Source organism: Pan paniscus, chromosome 6, assembly GCF_029289425.2.
Source record: "Pan paniscus chromosome 6, NHGRI_mPanPan1-v2.0_pri, whole genome shotgun sequence".
In the NCBI taxonomy this organism is placed as follows: Eukaryota; Metazoa; Chordata; class Mammalia; order Primates; family Hominidae; genus Pan; species Pan paniscus.
Window position 1 is genome coordinate 186,702,862 of NC_073255.2, and position 13,045 is coordinate 186,715,906.

At 41.4% G+C, this 13,045-nt stretch overlaps 1 protein-coding gene across 1 annotated transcript in view; it reads right to left on the minus strand.

The window, feature by feature from the left end:
- Positions 1–13,045, minus strand: part of ACTR3C (actin related protein 3C) — a 326,821-nt gene that overhangs the window by 257,828 nt on the left and 55,948 nt on the right. The window contains exon 8 of the mRNA XM_034965220.3: positions 2,383–4,282. Coding sequence (XP_034821111.2) covers positions 4,214–4,282 — 69 coding nt within the window. The 3' untranslated portion in view covers positions 2,383–4,213. Of the gene's footprint in view, positions 4,283–13,045 lie in introns of the transcript that reaches the window.

Sequence of the window (13,045 nt, forward strand, 5' to 3'; positions counted from 1 at the left end):
TTGTTTTCCTGTTTTAGATATTATCAATTTCTGCTCTAATTTTTTTATGCTTTTCTTCTATAACTTCAAATGATCAACTTTGGATCTTTCTTCTTCTCTTATATATTCAGTAATACTATTAATTTCTGTCTAAGCACTGCTTTCATTGCATCCTACAAATTTTGATAAATTGCATTTTCATTTTTCTTTAATTCAAAATATTTACATTTCTCTTGAGCCTACTTATTTAGATCATGCGATATTTAGAATTGTGTTATTTAATCTCTGCTACAGGTTAAATGATTGTTGCCTCAAAATCTCATGCTCAAATTTGATCCCAGTGTTGGAGATGGGGCTTCATGGGAGGCATTTGGGTCTTGGAGGTGGATCTCTCCTGAATAGAGTAATGCCCTCCCTTGGTGGGTGGATGAGCACGTTCTCACTCCATTGGTTCCCACAAAAGCTGGTTGTTAAATAGAGCCTGACCCCTCCCTCTTCTCTCTCTTGCCTTCTCTCTCACCACGTGATCACTGAACATGCTGGCTGCCCTTCACCTTCTGCCATGAGTGGAAGCTTCCTGAAGGGCTCCAGGAAAATGGTGGCACGATACATCTCGTATAGCCTATAGAACTGTGAGCCAAATAAACCTCTTTTCTTCATAAATTATCCAGCTTCCTGTATTCCTTTATAGCTACACTAAACCAGTTAAGACAATCTCCAAATATTTGGATTGTCTAGCTACTTTTCTGTTCCCGATTTCTAGTTTAATTCCACTGTGACCTGATAATATATTTCCTATAATTTTTATTGTTCTACATTTGTTCCTGTGTGTTTTATGGCCCAGAATGTGACCTATCTTGCTGTATGTTCTATAGAAGCTTGGGAAGAACATATGTTATGCTGTTTGTAGGTAGTATTTTATTATATAAATGTCAATTATATCATATTGATTGATAGTGTTCCTCAAGTCAACTGTATTCACTGATTTTCTACCTGCTGAGCTATGAATTACTGAAAAAGAAGTTTGAAGTCTCCAACTGCAATGGTGAATTTGTATATTTCTCCCTTTAGTTCCATCAGCTTTTGCATCATTTTTAGGTGTTTTTGCTCTGTCGTTAGGTGAATAAATGTTTAAGATTGTTGTCTTTTTTGAGAATTGATCCCTTTATCATTATGTAACGCACCTCTTTTCCCTTATAATTTTTCTTGCTCTGCTATCTTCTTTGTTCACAACTAATAAAGTTCTATGCAATTTTAAAAATTAGTGTTAACAAGATTTATATTTCTTAAAACCTTTACTTTTGACCTATGTCTCTATATTTCTAATGAGTTTCCTGTAGATTAAATATAGTTGGATTTTTTTTTACCACTATGAACACCTTTGTCTTCAAATTGGCTTCTTTACACTGTTTAGATTTAAAATGACTATTGATATTATTAGGTTAATATCCACCATATTTCAACTGTTTTCTATTTGCTATATTTGTTCTTTATTTTTTACTTTTCCTACTTTTCTGCCTTTTCTGATTTTAATAGGACATTTTGCACAATTTTATCTTCTTTTTTAGCATATTAATTATACATATTTAAAAAATATTTTAAGGCCAGGCACAGTGACTCATGCCTATAATCCCAGCACTTTGGGAGGCTGAGGCAGGCGGATCACCTGAGGTCAGGAGTTCAAGGCCAGCCTAGCCAACATGGTGAAACCCCATCTCTATAAAAATACAAAACTTAGCCAGGCATGATGACAGGTGCCTGTAATCCCAGCTACATGGGAGGCTGAGGCAGGAGAATCACTTGAACCCAGGAGGAGGAGCTTGCAGTGAGCCGTGATCATATCACTGCACTCCAGCCTGGGTGACAGAGTGAGACTGCAACTCAAAATAAAAATAAAAATAAAAATATTGTAATGGTAGCCTGAGTTTCCAACATACATTTTAAGTAATCTAACTCCACCTTTAAATGACACTATGCCACCGTCATTGCTGTCATTCACTTCATTAATCATATGATACCATCATCGTATTATTACTTCAAATAGTTATTTTTAGATCAATTAAGAATAAGAAAAGAAAAAAAATTTCTTTTACCTTTATTTATTCCTTCTTTGGCACTCTTCCTTTGTTACGCAGATTTGAGTTTCTGACCTTTATCACCTTCCTTTTCTGTGAGGAACTTCTTTTAATATTTTCTTACAGGGAAGGTCTGATGTTGATTATTTCCCTCAGCATTTGTCTGAGGAAGTCTTTATTTCTCAAGTTTGTATTTTTTTTCTTTATTTTAGCATTTAAATACTTCACTCCAGTCTTCTTGCTTCTGTGTTTCTGATGGGAAGTCTAATTTAATTCTTGTCCTGTTTTGCTGTAAGTCAGGTTACTTTTTCTCTGACGCCTTTGAAGATTTTCTTTTTGTCTTTGGTTTTCTGAAGTTTGTGTATAATTGTTTTGGTATTTCTCCTGTTTACTGTTCTCTGTACTTCTTGACTTGTGATTTGCTGTGGTTAATTTGGGAAAATCCTCTGACAGTGTTACTTCAAATATTTCTTTAGTTTCTTGTTCTTCTCCTTCTGGTATTCCAAATAGATGTATATTATACTTTCGAAATTATTTCTGTTGACTTATCTTCAAGCTTACTCATTCTTTCCTCAAACTTGTTCTGTTGATGAACCTATTGAAGACATTCTTTATTTATGTCAGTGATTTTTATTATTTCTAGCATTTCCTTTTGATTGTTTCCTAGAGTTGCCATCACTCTTCTTACACATCTATTTTTGCATGTTGACTATTTCCTCCATTAGAGTCTTTAAAATCTAAAACATAGTTATTTTAAATTCTCTGTCTGATAATTTCCAAATTTGTGTCAAATCTGAGTCTGGTTCTGATGCTTGCTTTGTCTTTCTGACTTGTTTTTTCTTGCCTTTTGGGATACCTTAAAATTTTCCATTAAAACCCATACATAATGTATTGAATAGTAATCAGTGAGGCAAACAGGCCTTTAGTGAGCATTTTTTGTTGTTATTATTAATCTGGCTGAGAATCAAGCTATATATGTTTGCTGTAGATGTAGGTAGCGGTGGCTTCGAATTCCTCTAGTATCCTTATTTTGTCTCCACTCTTGACTTTGGGCATCCTTATATACTCCTCCACAGAGAGTCTGTGTTTTCTGGCTCTTTTAGGTGTAATCCACAGTTACATTGGAGCCCTGTTAGTGTGGTGAGAAGGTTGGCATAGGGGAAGTATTCTATACTCTTATGATTACATCACAGTCTTTTAGGGGGTCTATGTCCCTTACAAGCATTTCTTAGCTTTGCTTCTCCCCTTACAAGGAACAGGAAGGATACTGGTGTCCAGAGTGTGAAAAGTGACCTTACCCCAAGTGGGATAAGTCTCTGCTAAAGGTTTTACCCCTCGCTGGAGGGTAGATCTTTGTTATGGAGAATATTCTGGGTATATTTCACAATAACTTCTCTTCCATGCGCCCCACAGGACCATGATGGCATTTTCTCAACTATTTACTGTGAGAGCTTGGTGGGGCTTCTGGAGGTAAAATCCACAACTGTGTGGGATTCCAAGAGTGTGACCCCAGGAGTTTATCACTCTCACGCGACTCCACACTAGCGCTCCGGAAAATCATCAGCATTACCATTGAAGTGCTACCAAGAGTTTGTTTCTAGTGGTTTCTGCACCAGGTAAACAGATCTCAGCTGTGACTCCCCTAATTCATCTATCTTTGCAGATTTCTGGGTGGCTGTTTGCTGTAGGAACTTCATTCTCATTTGGATACACGAATTGTCACTGATTTTCAGTTCACTCAGGTTCTTCTTGTGGTAAGAGTGGAAGCAATGACTTTTAAGAACTTTACACATTGGAGTTAAAGCCAGATGTCTCTTAATGTATCTTTTTTTTGACCTTATGCTCTCCTGTTTTATTCTTCCCTCACTTTATGGCTCTTCTATCATGCTATAAGCAGCAAGAGAAAAACAGTATCTTCCCCACTGCCCAGAAATCTCCTTAGCCATGTAGCCAAGTCTATCAGGTATATCTTCCGTTTTCAGCATAACTGCAGACCACATTAGCACTAGGCTTTTGCCATATCATAATAAACATCTCTCTTCCGATGAGATCACAGGGAGCCATCTCAGAATCAGCCTACTATAACTCCCATCGCTATTTTATATGATTAATATGAAGGCCAGTAAATTCAGTGTCATGTGGGCAGCTTTACTAATAAATCATATTTTTGATGGTAAAATCTGTAGCTTACAGATATGATTGTATTCATTAGAGATCCATTTTTCGTCCTGGATAAGCAAGACAACACAATAGATTACACAACGTTAGGCTTGAAGAAACAAAGTACAAGGGAGGTGAGGGGTCCTCAACGTTTCTCCTTTCCTCCATCGCTGCCCATTCCCAGACTCTCTCCCACAGCTCACTCTCCTTCTGGACACCTGCGAGTTCTGTCCTTGCTTCTCCGCAATGTAGCTGTTGATTTCAACACCCCCAAGCATCTTTGCTATGGCTCTTAAGCTGAAACAAACACAGACCACCCCAAGCCTCATGTGATAGAGGAATCCTCAAAGCTGAAATCTGGACAAGTCTAAACTTTCAACTTCCTTTCCTAACAGGAATAAGGAACTCAGTATATAGAACAAGTTGAATATGACTTAGGATTTACAAAATGTAATGCAGCCTCACGTCATTGGGTTCATTTGGCTACCAATTTAGCTTGCTTGACAACTACATATGTTGCTTTTAAAAAATTTCATTGGGAATGTAAAAACACGCAAGTCAATATCTGAGAAAATAATGGATATCTGAGAATAGCATTTGGGTTTCTGCTAACTTGCTCTGATGAATAAGCTGTAAGTCACTGTTATGCCAACAATTCTGTGAGTTTTTAAATCAAATTTCGGTGACAATTTCATGTTTCTGATAGTAAGATTTTAAGTTCCCTGCCCTTACTATCTTTCAGTAGTGCATTCTTTACACCAACTAAGCAGGCTGAAAGGCACTAAAAATGAACTTACCTTTTGTGCATTATATTTTTACTGGTTAAACCTTCTATCCATCTTTCAGAAGAATCGGAGAGTTTTAGTTTAGCTACTTGCTATGCAAACTCATATCTAGCCTTTATAGCAGAGGGAGGCAGAAGCAAACCAGGGACATTTTTAATGTGACTAAAATGCTGCTGTCTCACCTTTAGCCCTGTATCTGGGGGAAGCATGAATTGAATTTATTGTAGATCATTCTTTCTCATCAATCTAGAGGCAGGACTGAGAGAAAAGTATTCATGGTAATGAAGGTTTTCCTATGATGAACACCTAACACTTCCACAATTAAGTTAGTATTAGCATTCATCAATATTTTCTGAATGCCTTTTGAGCTTTCAATAGAGGTGATGTTTCTGCCCAACACTCATACCAAGTACATAATTGACACCTTGGCATCTAGGGCAATTCTGGAATGTCCTGAACCCAATAATGTCATGAACCAATTGCCAGTAACTCTAGATACATACTGCAAAAGCGCTACATTCCTAGGACCTATGATTGATAGTTGTATATTTGTAGGCACATCATGTAAAGTAAGTAAATGCAAGTAAATCCAGTTGAACTTGGAATTTTGGTTGCTTTGGCACTTTCTGCCGTGATGAAAGACCATTGATTACATAACCCCAGGCTAGCTGTGAAATAGTTCAAGATTGCCTTTGGCAAACAATTCCCACCAATCAGAAGACTGTTCTACATATTTTCTTCTGTGGAGAACTATACCATCATACCCACTATCTGCCCCTGGAGTGTACCCCGTGAAAGCTCGCTAGGCTTCCTAGGGCTTATTGGAATGCTAGCTCTGCTTTTTTTTAAAAATTTAATCATCCTGTGCTTTGTTTCCTACCTTCCAGTCTATTAGGTCTTTCCTGTTGATATTCTTTCCTAAATATTTAGCTTTTAGATAGTCTCTTCAATGCATCTCATAAAGAAAGAGAAAAGGGCTATTAAAGCCTTGCAGTGGGCAGTGATAGGAATAAATGTAACTCTTTGGCAGGAGGCTGTCCTAAGGTTTCTGCACTACTTTGAAAAAGTCAACAGCCAGGGGTAGGTGAAGCCCATAGTATTTTTACTGCTAAAACATCTACACATAACTAATCCTGACTGTGCTCTGTCTTTGGAAGATTATTCCAAATGGCATTGATGCTGGAGGAAGAACTGCAGAGAGGGACCATATGGACCTCCATTGACATTGCCACCGTCTTTCCCATGCATTGCAGCAGACTCTGTTGGGACCCTGCCCATAACCTCTTGGCATTGGCTGTATCTGTGCCCACCAGCCTGACTTTCAATTGCAAGCACCTATGTTGGCTGCCTGAGGGCTTTCGCTGCAGCCTGTCTGGGTGTATGGCAGCCTGGGGGTTTCATGGAATTTTTGTCCCCACCCACAGCCCTAGAGAACTCACCAGTGGGACTTGGCAGATAAATACCCCAGCCCTCAACCCTAAAATAGGATAACTTTGAGGCACATGTTCCACGCTGTCTTTCTGATTTCCCAGGGCCCACACTGGTCACTTGATGAACAGCACACCCTGTATTGGCTTCCCTTACCTTCCATATCTCATAGGGTAGTCATGGTAACGCCCTGGAAGAACTTCAAGTACCTAGAGAGGAACAATGAAGGCCTCTGCTGCTGTGCTTTGGAATCCATGGCAGCATTTGCGTGCAATCACACCTTCCTACTCCTAGCCAATAACGGGAGTATGGCAGGGATACTAGCGCAGGCCTCGCCCTGGCACGTGTGGGAACTTGCTGGTAGCCAGCTCTGGTTCAAGGACTTCCTGAAGAACTTTTTCATACCCTAGAAGTCACCCAAGCATATTTCCTTCCACTGGGAGCAGACTTAAAGTTTTAATCTGCTAACATCCCAGGCACCACAGACTACAGCCCGGGCGCTGGGGCTCACTGCAGACTGCAGCCCAGGCACTAGAGCTCACTACAGACTGCAGCCCGGGCGCTAGGGCTCACTACAGACTGCAGCTCGGGCGCTGGGGCTCACTGCGGACTGCAGCCCAGGCACTAGAGCTCACTACAGACTACAGCCCGGGCGCTAGGGCTCACTACAGACTGCAGCCCGGGCGCTGGGGCTCACTACAGACTGCAGCCCGGGCGCTGGGGCTCACTGCAGACTGCAGCCCGGGCACTAGAGCTCACTGCAGACTGCAGCCCGGGCACTGGGGCTCACTGGGATGGTTGAAGATGTCTCAACCTCCCCAACCTAGAGATTCCTAAAAGTTCAGAAATGTAAACAGGGAACTTTAAAACACATACTTTGTCATTCTGAGGATCTGCATCTTTATAACAATCATTTGAATGTTTTAAATGCATTCATTTCAGATTTTTCTTCTAAAAAGCAATTCTATTTGTTTCCTACGCTAAAAATAAATAAAACAAAAATCATTTCATGGCTGAATCTTTATTTTCACTTAAGAAAATGCTCAGGAAGACAGCTGCAGGTGGAAGCTACGACTATGCTGAGCTCTCAGCGGGGGCTAAGGCAGGCAGGGCCCTGGCCGATGGCAGATCATCCCTCAGGCGTCCCTGTACCCCACTTTTCCTGAGCCCCGCGAGAGCTGCACACACTACCCCACGAGTAGGCCCCTAAAACAGAGCCAAGTCACTTCAGGAGTGGCATCCATCTCAAGAGATTCTGTGAAGGGAGGTCACAACCCAGCAACAGGCGGGGGCCAAACAGCCCTCATTCGCGCTGCTCCTTTGCGATTCAGAATCCCTGCTTCCTCACCGTGAAACGTCATGTGAGCTCCAAGTGTCCAGCTCAGCACGGAATAGAGCTCCTTGCGGTCAGCACTCTGCATGGGCACCATCAGCGTGGCCACAGACAGTGAACTTTAAAACTAGGCAACAAATAAAACCTGAAGACAACACTGCATGAATACTGGCAAGATTCGGGATGGCCTGTGCCATCAAGATGCTTCTGGAGAAGTTAGAAAACTCAGAAAGGAACATCATTAGCTCAGAAAGTACGCAGCAAATGAGAAGAATGTGGAACAGGAGAGACAGAAAAAGGGCAAAAAATGAAAACACTAACTGAGGGGTGCTCTGAGTCCAGGTTATAACGTATATTATATTACCCAGCATATACTGTATATAAATGTATATTAAAACTTCAAAGCAAAGACAAGTTGAAGAAAACAAAAGTCCCTAAACCGAGTCGATTAAGACACTCACAGTTGCAGGTGGTGGATAAGACAGCAACGGACCCCACTTGGCCATGGCAAGTGGACAAGATGGTCTCACCAACCAGGTCAACCACTGTATGAGAGCTCACCGGTTGTACTAATTTCCTCTAAATCCTCTCAGATTTACTTCTGGCCTAGAAGTAGATAATCTGTATCTGGTAGCATTACAGGCTTTTTCTGTTGACTTTGCTGTGGTAGAAAATAGATCAAATACAAAAGAGGACTTAACAAATACAATCAGACTCACATTAAATCCTTGGAGTGATACCCGAACTGAACAGTAACTCCACCTTCTTAAGACATACATGGGCTCTTGTGCATAAGGCTCTGTAATAATTTTTACCACTGTAATCAAACTAGGTCACCAAAAAGATAGTGAGAGATAAAATTTATCCTCAGAAAACTTCAAAAAGGCCAGTTTACCCAGCCAAACTGAGAGCTGGATTTCAGACAATAAGAAAGAATTTGTAACAGAAGACATCATCATAAAACTTTTTTTCTTGAAATGGTAAATGACCATTACATCTAGAATGGCCATTTAGTTTTCAGATAAATTTCTATTTCAAATAAACGTAAGCCTAACAACCTAGATTTTTTAAAATCACTATTATGGCTATTTTAATACATTTAAATTCCACTTTTATGTAAAAGGCAAATATTAAGCCAACAAATTAATGTAATAGATTTTTTTAAAAAAACATTTTATTTAAAAAAAAGTTTTTTAGGTCTGGCGTGATGGCTCATGCCTGTAATCTCAGCACTTTGGGAGGCCGAGGCAGGCGGATCACCTGAGGTCAGGAGTTAGAGACCAGCCTGGCCAACATGGTGAAACCCCATCTCTACTAAAAATACACAAATTAGCTGGGCATGGTGGCACACACCTGTAATCCCAGCTACTCAGGAGGCTGAGGCAGGAGAATCGCTTGAACCCGGGAGGCGGAGGTTGCAGTGAGCCGAGATGGCACCATTACACTCCACCCTGGGCAACTCCATCTCAAAAACATAAAAATAAATAATTTTTTAATTTAGAAAGAATTTCAAGCTCAGCAAAAGTGATACACTATTCAGATTTACCTACTGTTAACATTTCTGGTAGAGTGTTTTTATTTATCATTTGCATGCATTTATTCTGTCCCCTCCCACACGCACACACATCTAGGAGCGGGGAGCCTCTGAGAGTAACTTATATACATCATGGCCCTTTACTACTAAATACTTTAGTGTGTATTTACTAAAACTGAGAATGTTCTTTTACGTTACCACAGTACAACTGCCAACTTCATAAACTTAACATTAATACAGACCTTTAATCTGCTGTTCCTATTCCCATTTTGCTACTTGATTTATTAATATTCTTTAAGGTATTTTTTCTCTCCAGTCCAGAGTCCAGTGCAGGGTAAGACTGTGCAATTACTTGTCATGTCTCTGTAATAGGTTTTTTAATAAAAAATTATTCAGTAGGGTATGAAAATAAATGTTTATTATAATACTTGAGAAGTATTACATGATCTTGAGTTTCCTTCAAAGGCATTATGTAAATTCATTTCTTTTATTCACATAACCATACAAACAGTGCTATGCATATGTGGTCAAATGATTTTAGACAAAGTCATCAAGATACTTCAATAGGGAAATAACAGTCTTCTTCAACAAATGATGTGGGAATAATTGATATCCATGGAGTGAGAGGATGAACATTTATTTACTTTCTCATTTCATATACACAAATTAACTCAAAATTTATCACTGAGTTAAATGTAAGGGCTAAAAGCACAAAATTTCTTTTAAAAACCATTTTTTAAAAACTTCGTAATTTTGTGGTAGGCAAAAATTTCTTAGCTAGCACATAAAAAAGCATGAACCATAAAAGAAAAAAGTTTATAAATGGGGTTCCATACATTTCTGTTCTTCAAAAACCACCACTAAGAAAATGAAAAGACAAGCCACAGGCTAGAAAAAAAATCTGCAACACATAAATCTGACAAAGAATTTGTATCCAGGATATCTGAAGAACTCTTACTATTGAGTTGTCACTCAATAAACAAATCAATTAAAAATGGGCAAAAGATTCAAACGGACATTTCACAGAAGAAAATATACAAATGACCGCTAAGTACAGGAAAAGACAGTCAACAATATTTGTCATCAGGATCATACAGCTTAAATCCACCACACACCAAGTCTGGGTTAAGACGAACAACTGCAACTCTTGTACACTGTTGGTGGGAGGGTAGATGCTGTAAGTACTTTGGAAAAACTTAACCATACAACAAAGCAACTGCACTCCTGGGTACTTCCCAAGGAGAATAAAACATATTCAGCAGACACTGAGAACATTTCCAATGTTCATAGCAGGGTTTTTTGTAATAGCTAAGACTGGAAACAACTCAAATGTCCACCAGCAGGGGACGGCTGACTTGTGGCACAGTCGCTCGCTGAGGCGCTCCCAGCAGAAAGAAGGGTCAAATGACATGCGCACCTCAAAAGCACCGAGTGAAGGAAGCCGGAAACAGAGAACACGCGGAGCACTCCATTTCCAGCAGCCCCCCATTATCTGCGGCTCACGCTCCACGGTGTCAGTTACCCGTGGTCAGCCACAGTCTGAAAAGATTAAATGGAAAATTCCAGAAATAAACACTTCGCAGGTTTTAAACTGCACACCATTCTGAGAAGCATGACGAAATCTCGAGCTGTCCCACCCTGTCCCGCTTAGGGCACGAGTCTCTTCTCTTTGTCCAGCATCTCCACACCGTATACGCCACCTGCCCTGAGTCACTCAGTAGCCACCTTAGTGGTCAGACCGACTACTGCAGCATCACAGTGCTTGAGTTCAGGTGACCTTCCCTTTATTTAATAATAGCCCCACAGCACGAGAGTGGTGATGCTAACACACTGTTATAACTGATCCATATTATTATTAGTTATTGCTGCTAGTCTCTTACTGTGCCTAATTTATAAACTTTATCAAAAGTATGTATCTACAGGAAAAAAAGATCATATACAGAGGATGTGGTACCATCTACAGTTTCAACCATCCACTGGGGGTCTTGGGACGCATGCCCCACGGATAAGAAGGGACTCCTGTATATGAAACTTCGGGAAATCAAATCCCATCTACAGTGACAGGAAGCAGATGGGTGCCTTCCTGGAGCAGGGGCTGAGGAACTTCTGCCAGCGATGGTTCCCTTCTGTACCTTAACTGTGGTGATTATCACGTTAAGTATGTAAACTTGTCACATCTTTTCAAACCGTACACTTACAATGGTTCATTTGACTCTATATAAATTATATCTGAAAGTTGAACCTTTTAAACAGAGCAACAGAAGACAAAGTGATGGCAAGGGGCCACTCTGAGTTGAGAGGGCAGGAATGGCCTTGCTGAAAAGGTGGCATCGGGGACTTAAATGAGAAGAAAGATGCCCTAAAGAGGGTGTACATTTGGCCAATGTGTACAGTCTCTAACTCTTCATTTCTCAGTCTTCTGTAACTGTGTGAGGACATAAGATTGAGCCAAGTCGCCCAATTTTATTTTAACATTTTTAACATTTAATCCCCCGTAGTTGCTATGGACAACAGGAAAACAATATGCACTATACTTCCAGGCCTTTCCTAAAAGCAAACTCCAGCTCCCACCCTAGTTCCACGCCTTGCTTTGTGTTCAGAAATTCTCATGTGAACCAGTAAACTCAACAAACCCTTTACTATTTAAGAAGGAACAACCCTTGATCTCTACTCACTCCTCCCCAAAGTTAACTGTCCACCCTGTTCCTTCCGCCCTCTGAATACACTCCTGTTGTCCCCACCCTCCAGCCCAACTCCTCCCCACTGGCAAATGTCATCTTTCACACAGACACACTTTACAGAGAACTCTGGGAGAAAGCGAGAGCTTCTGTGCCCCAGGCCAAATAACAGGTTTAAAACTCGTGTTTTGCTCCTGCCTGAGCTTCGGAACACGACAACTACCAGCAGATACATCCCCACGTCCACTGTCTACACGGATGTGGCACACACAGCGGGTTCCGGATCTGTAAGAACGCAGAGTTGGTGAGGTCTCTTGCACACGCGTCACCAGGCAGGCTGCCGTCCTACATGTCTTCCACCAGCTCTGCCCAGATACTGTTTCTACATTAATGCTGCAAAGTACTCTCATTTTCAGCATGTTGAGCTTCAGCCTAGAATTACTGAACTGAACTTTATCTCTATCCACAGAAGAACTACAGCCTGCGGTTAGAAAGGTCCCTGTGTGGGCACGTCCTGGGGGAGGCCGGCCAGAGCAGAGCTGTCCCGGACGGCGCCTCCCAAGGACAAGGTCGAGGGAGCTGGCTCGTACTTCAGCAGCCCCTGAACCGCCCGGCCCTAAGCCGTCCTGCACCACCCATGGGGCCGACTCCCGGCTGCAACTCTTTCCCCTCACCCCGCCGCCGACAGCAGAAGTTTCAGGGGACAAGGGGGACCTGCCAGAGCGAGAGTGGAGGGTGGAATACAGTCTAAAAGGAACATACAAGTGTTAAGTGACAGGCTCTATGGAACTGCCGGAGCAGAGCCCAGCAGAAGACAAGCGTTTAAGAAGACAAAGCAGTAGAAACCCGGTTTTCCTGACAGGGCGTTCGGAGCCCTTCACAATCTGACCCCAGCCTACTCCCTGGAGCCAGGTGGGGATGCCCAAAGGCCTCACACTCCCCCCACTGTCTGGTGCTGGGGCCTGAAGCAAGTAGCAAACCCCCTCACCCGTGGGCTCCCACGCCCTCATCTGTGAAGACATCACCAAGCCACTCGCAGGTCTGAGGGGAAATTAGAGGGTAATGACGTCAGC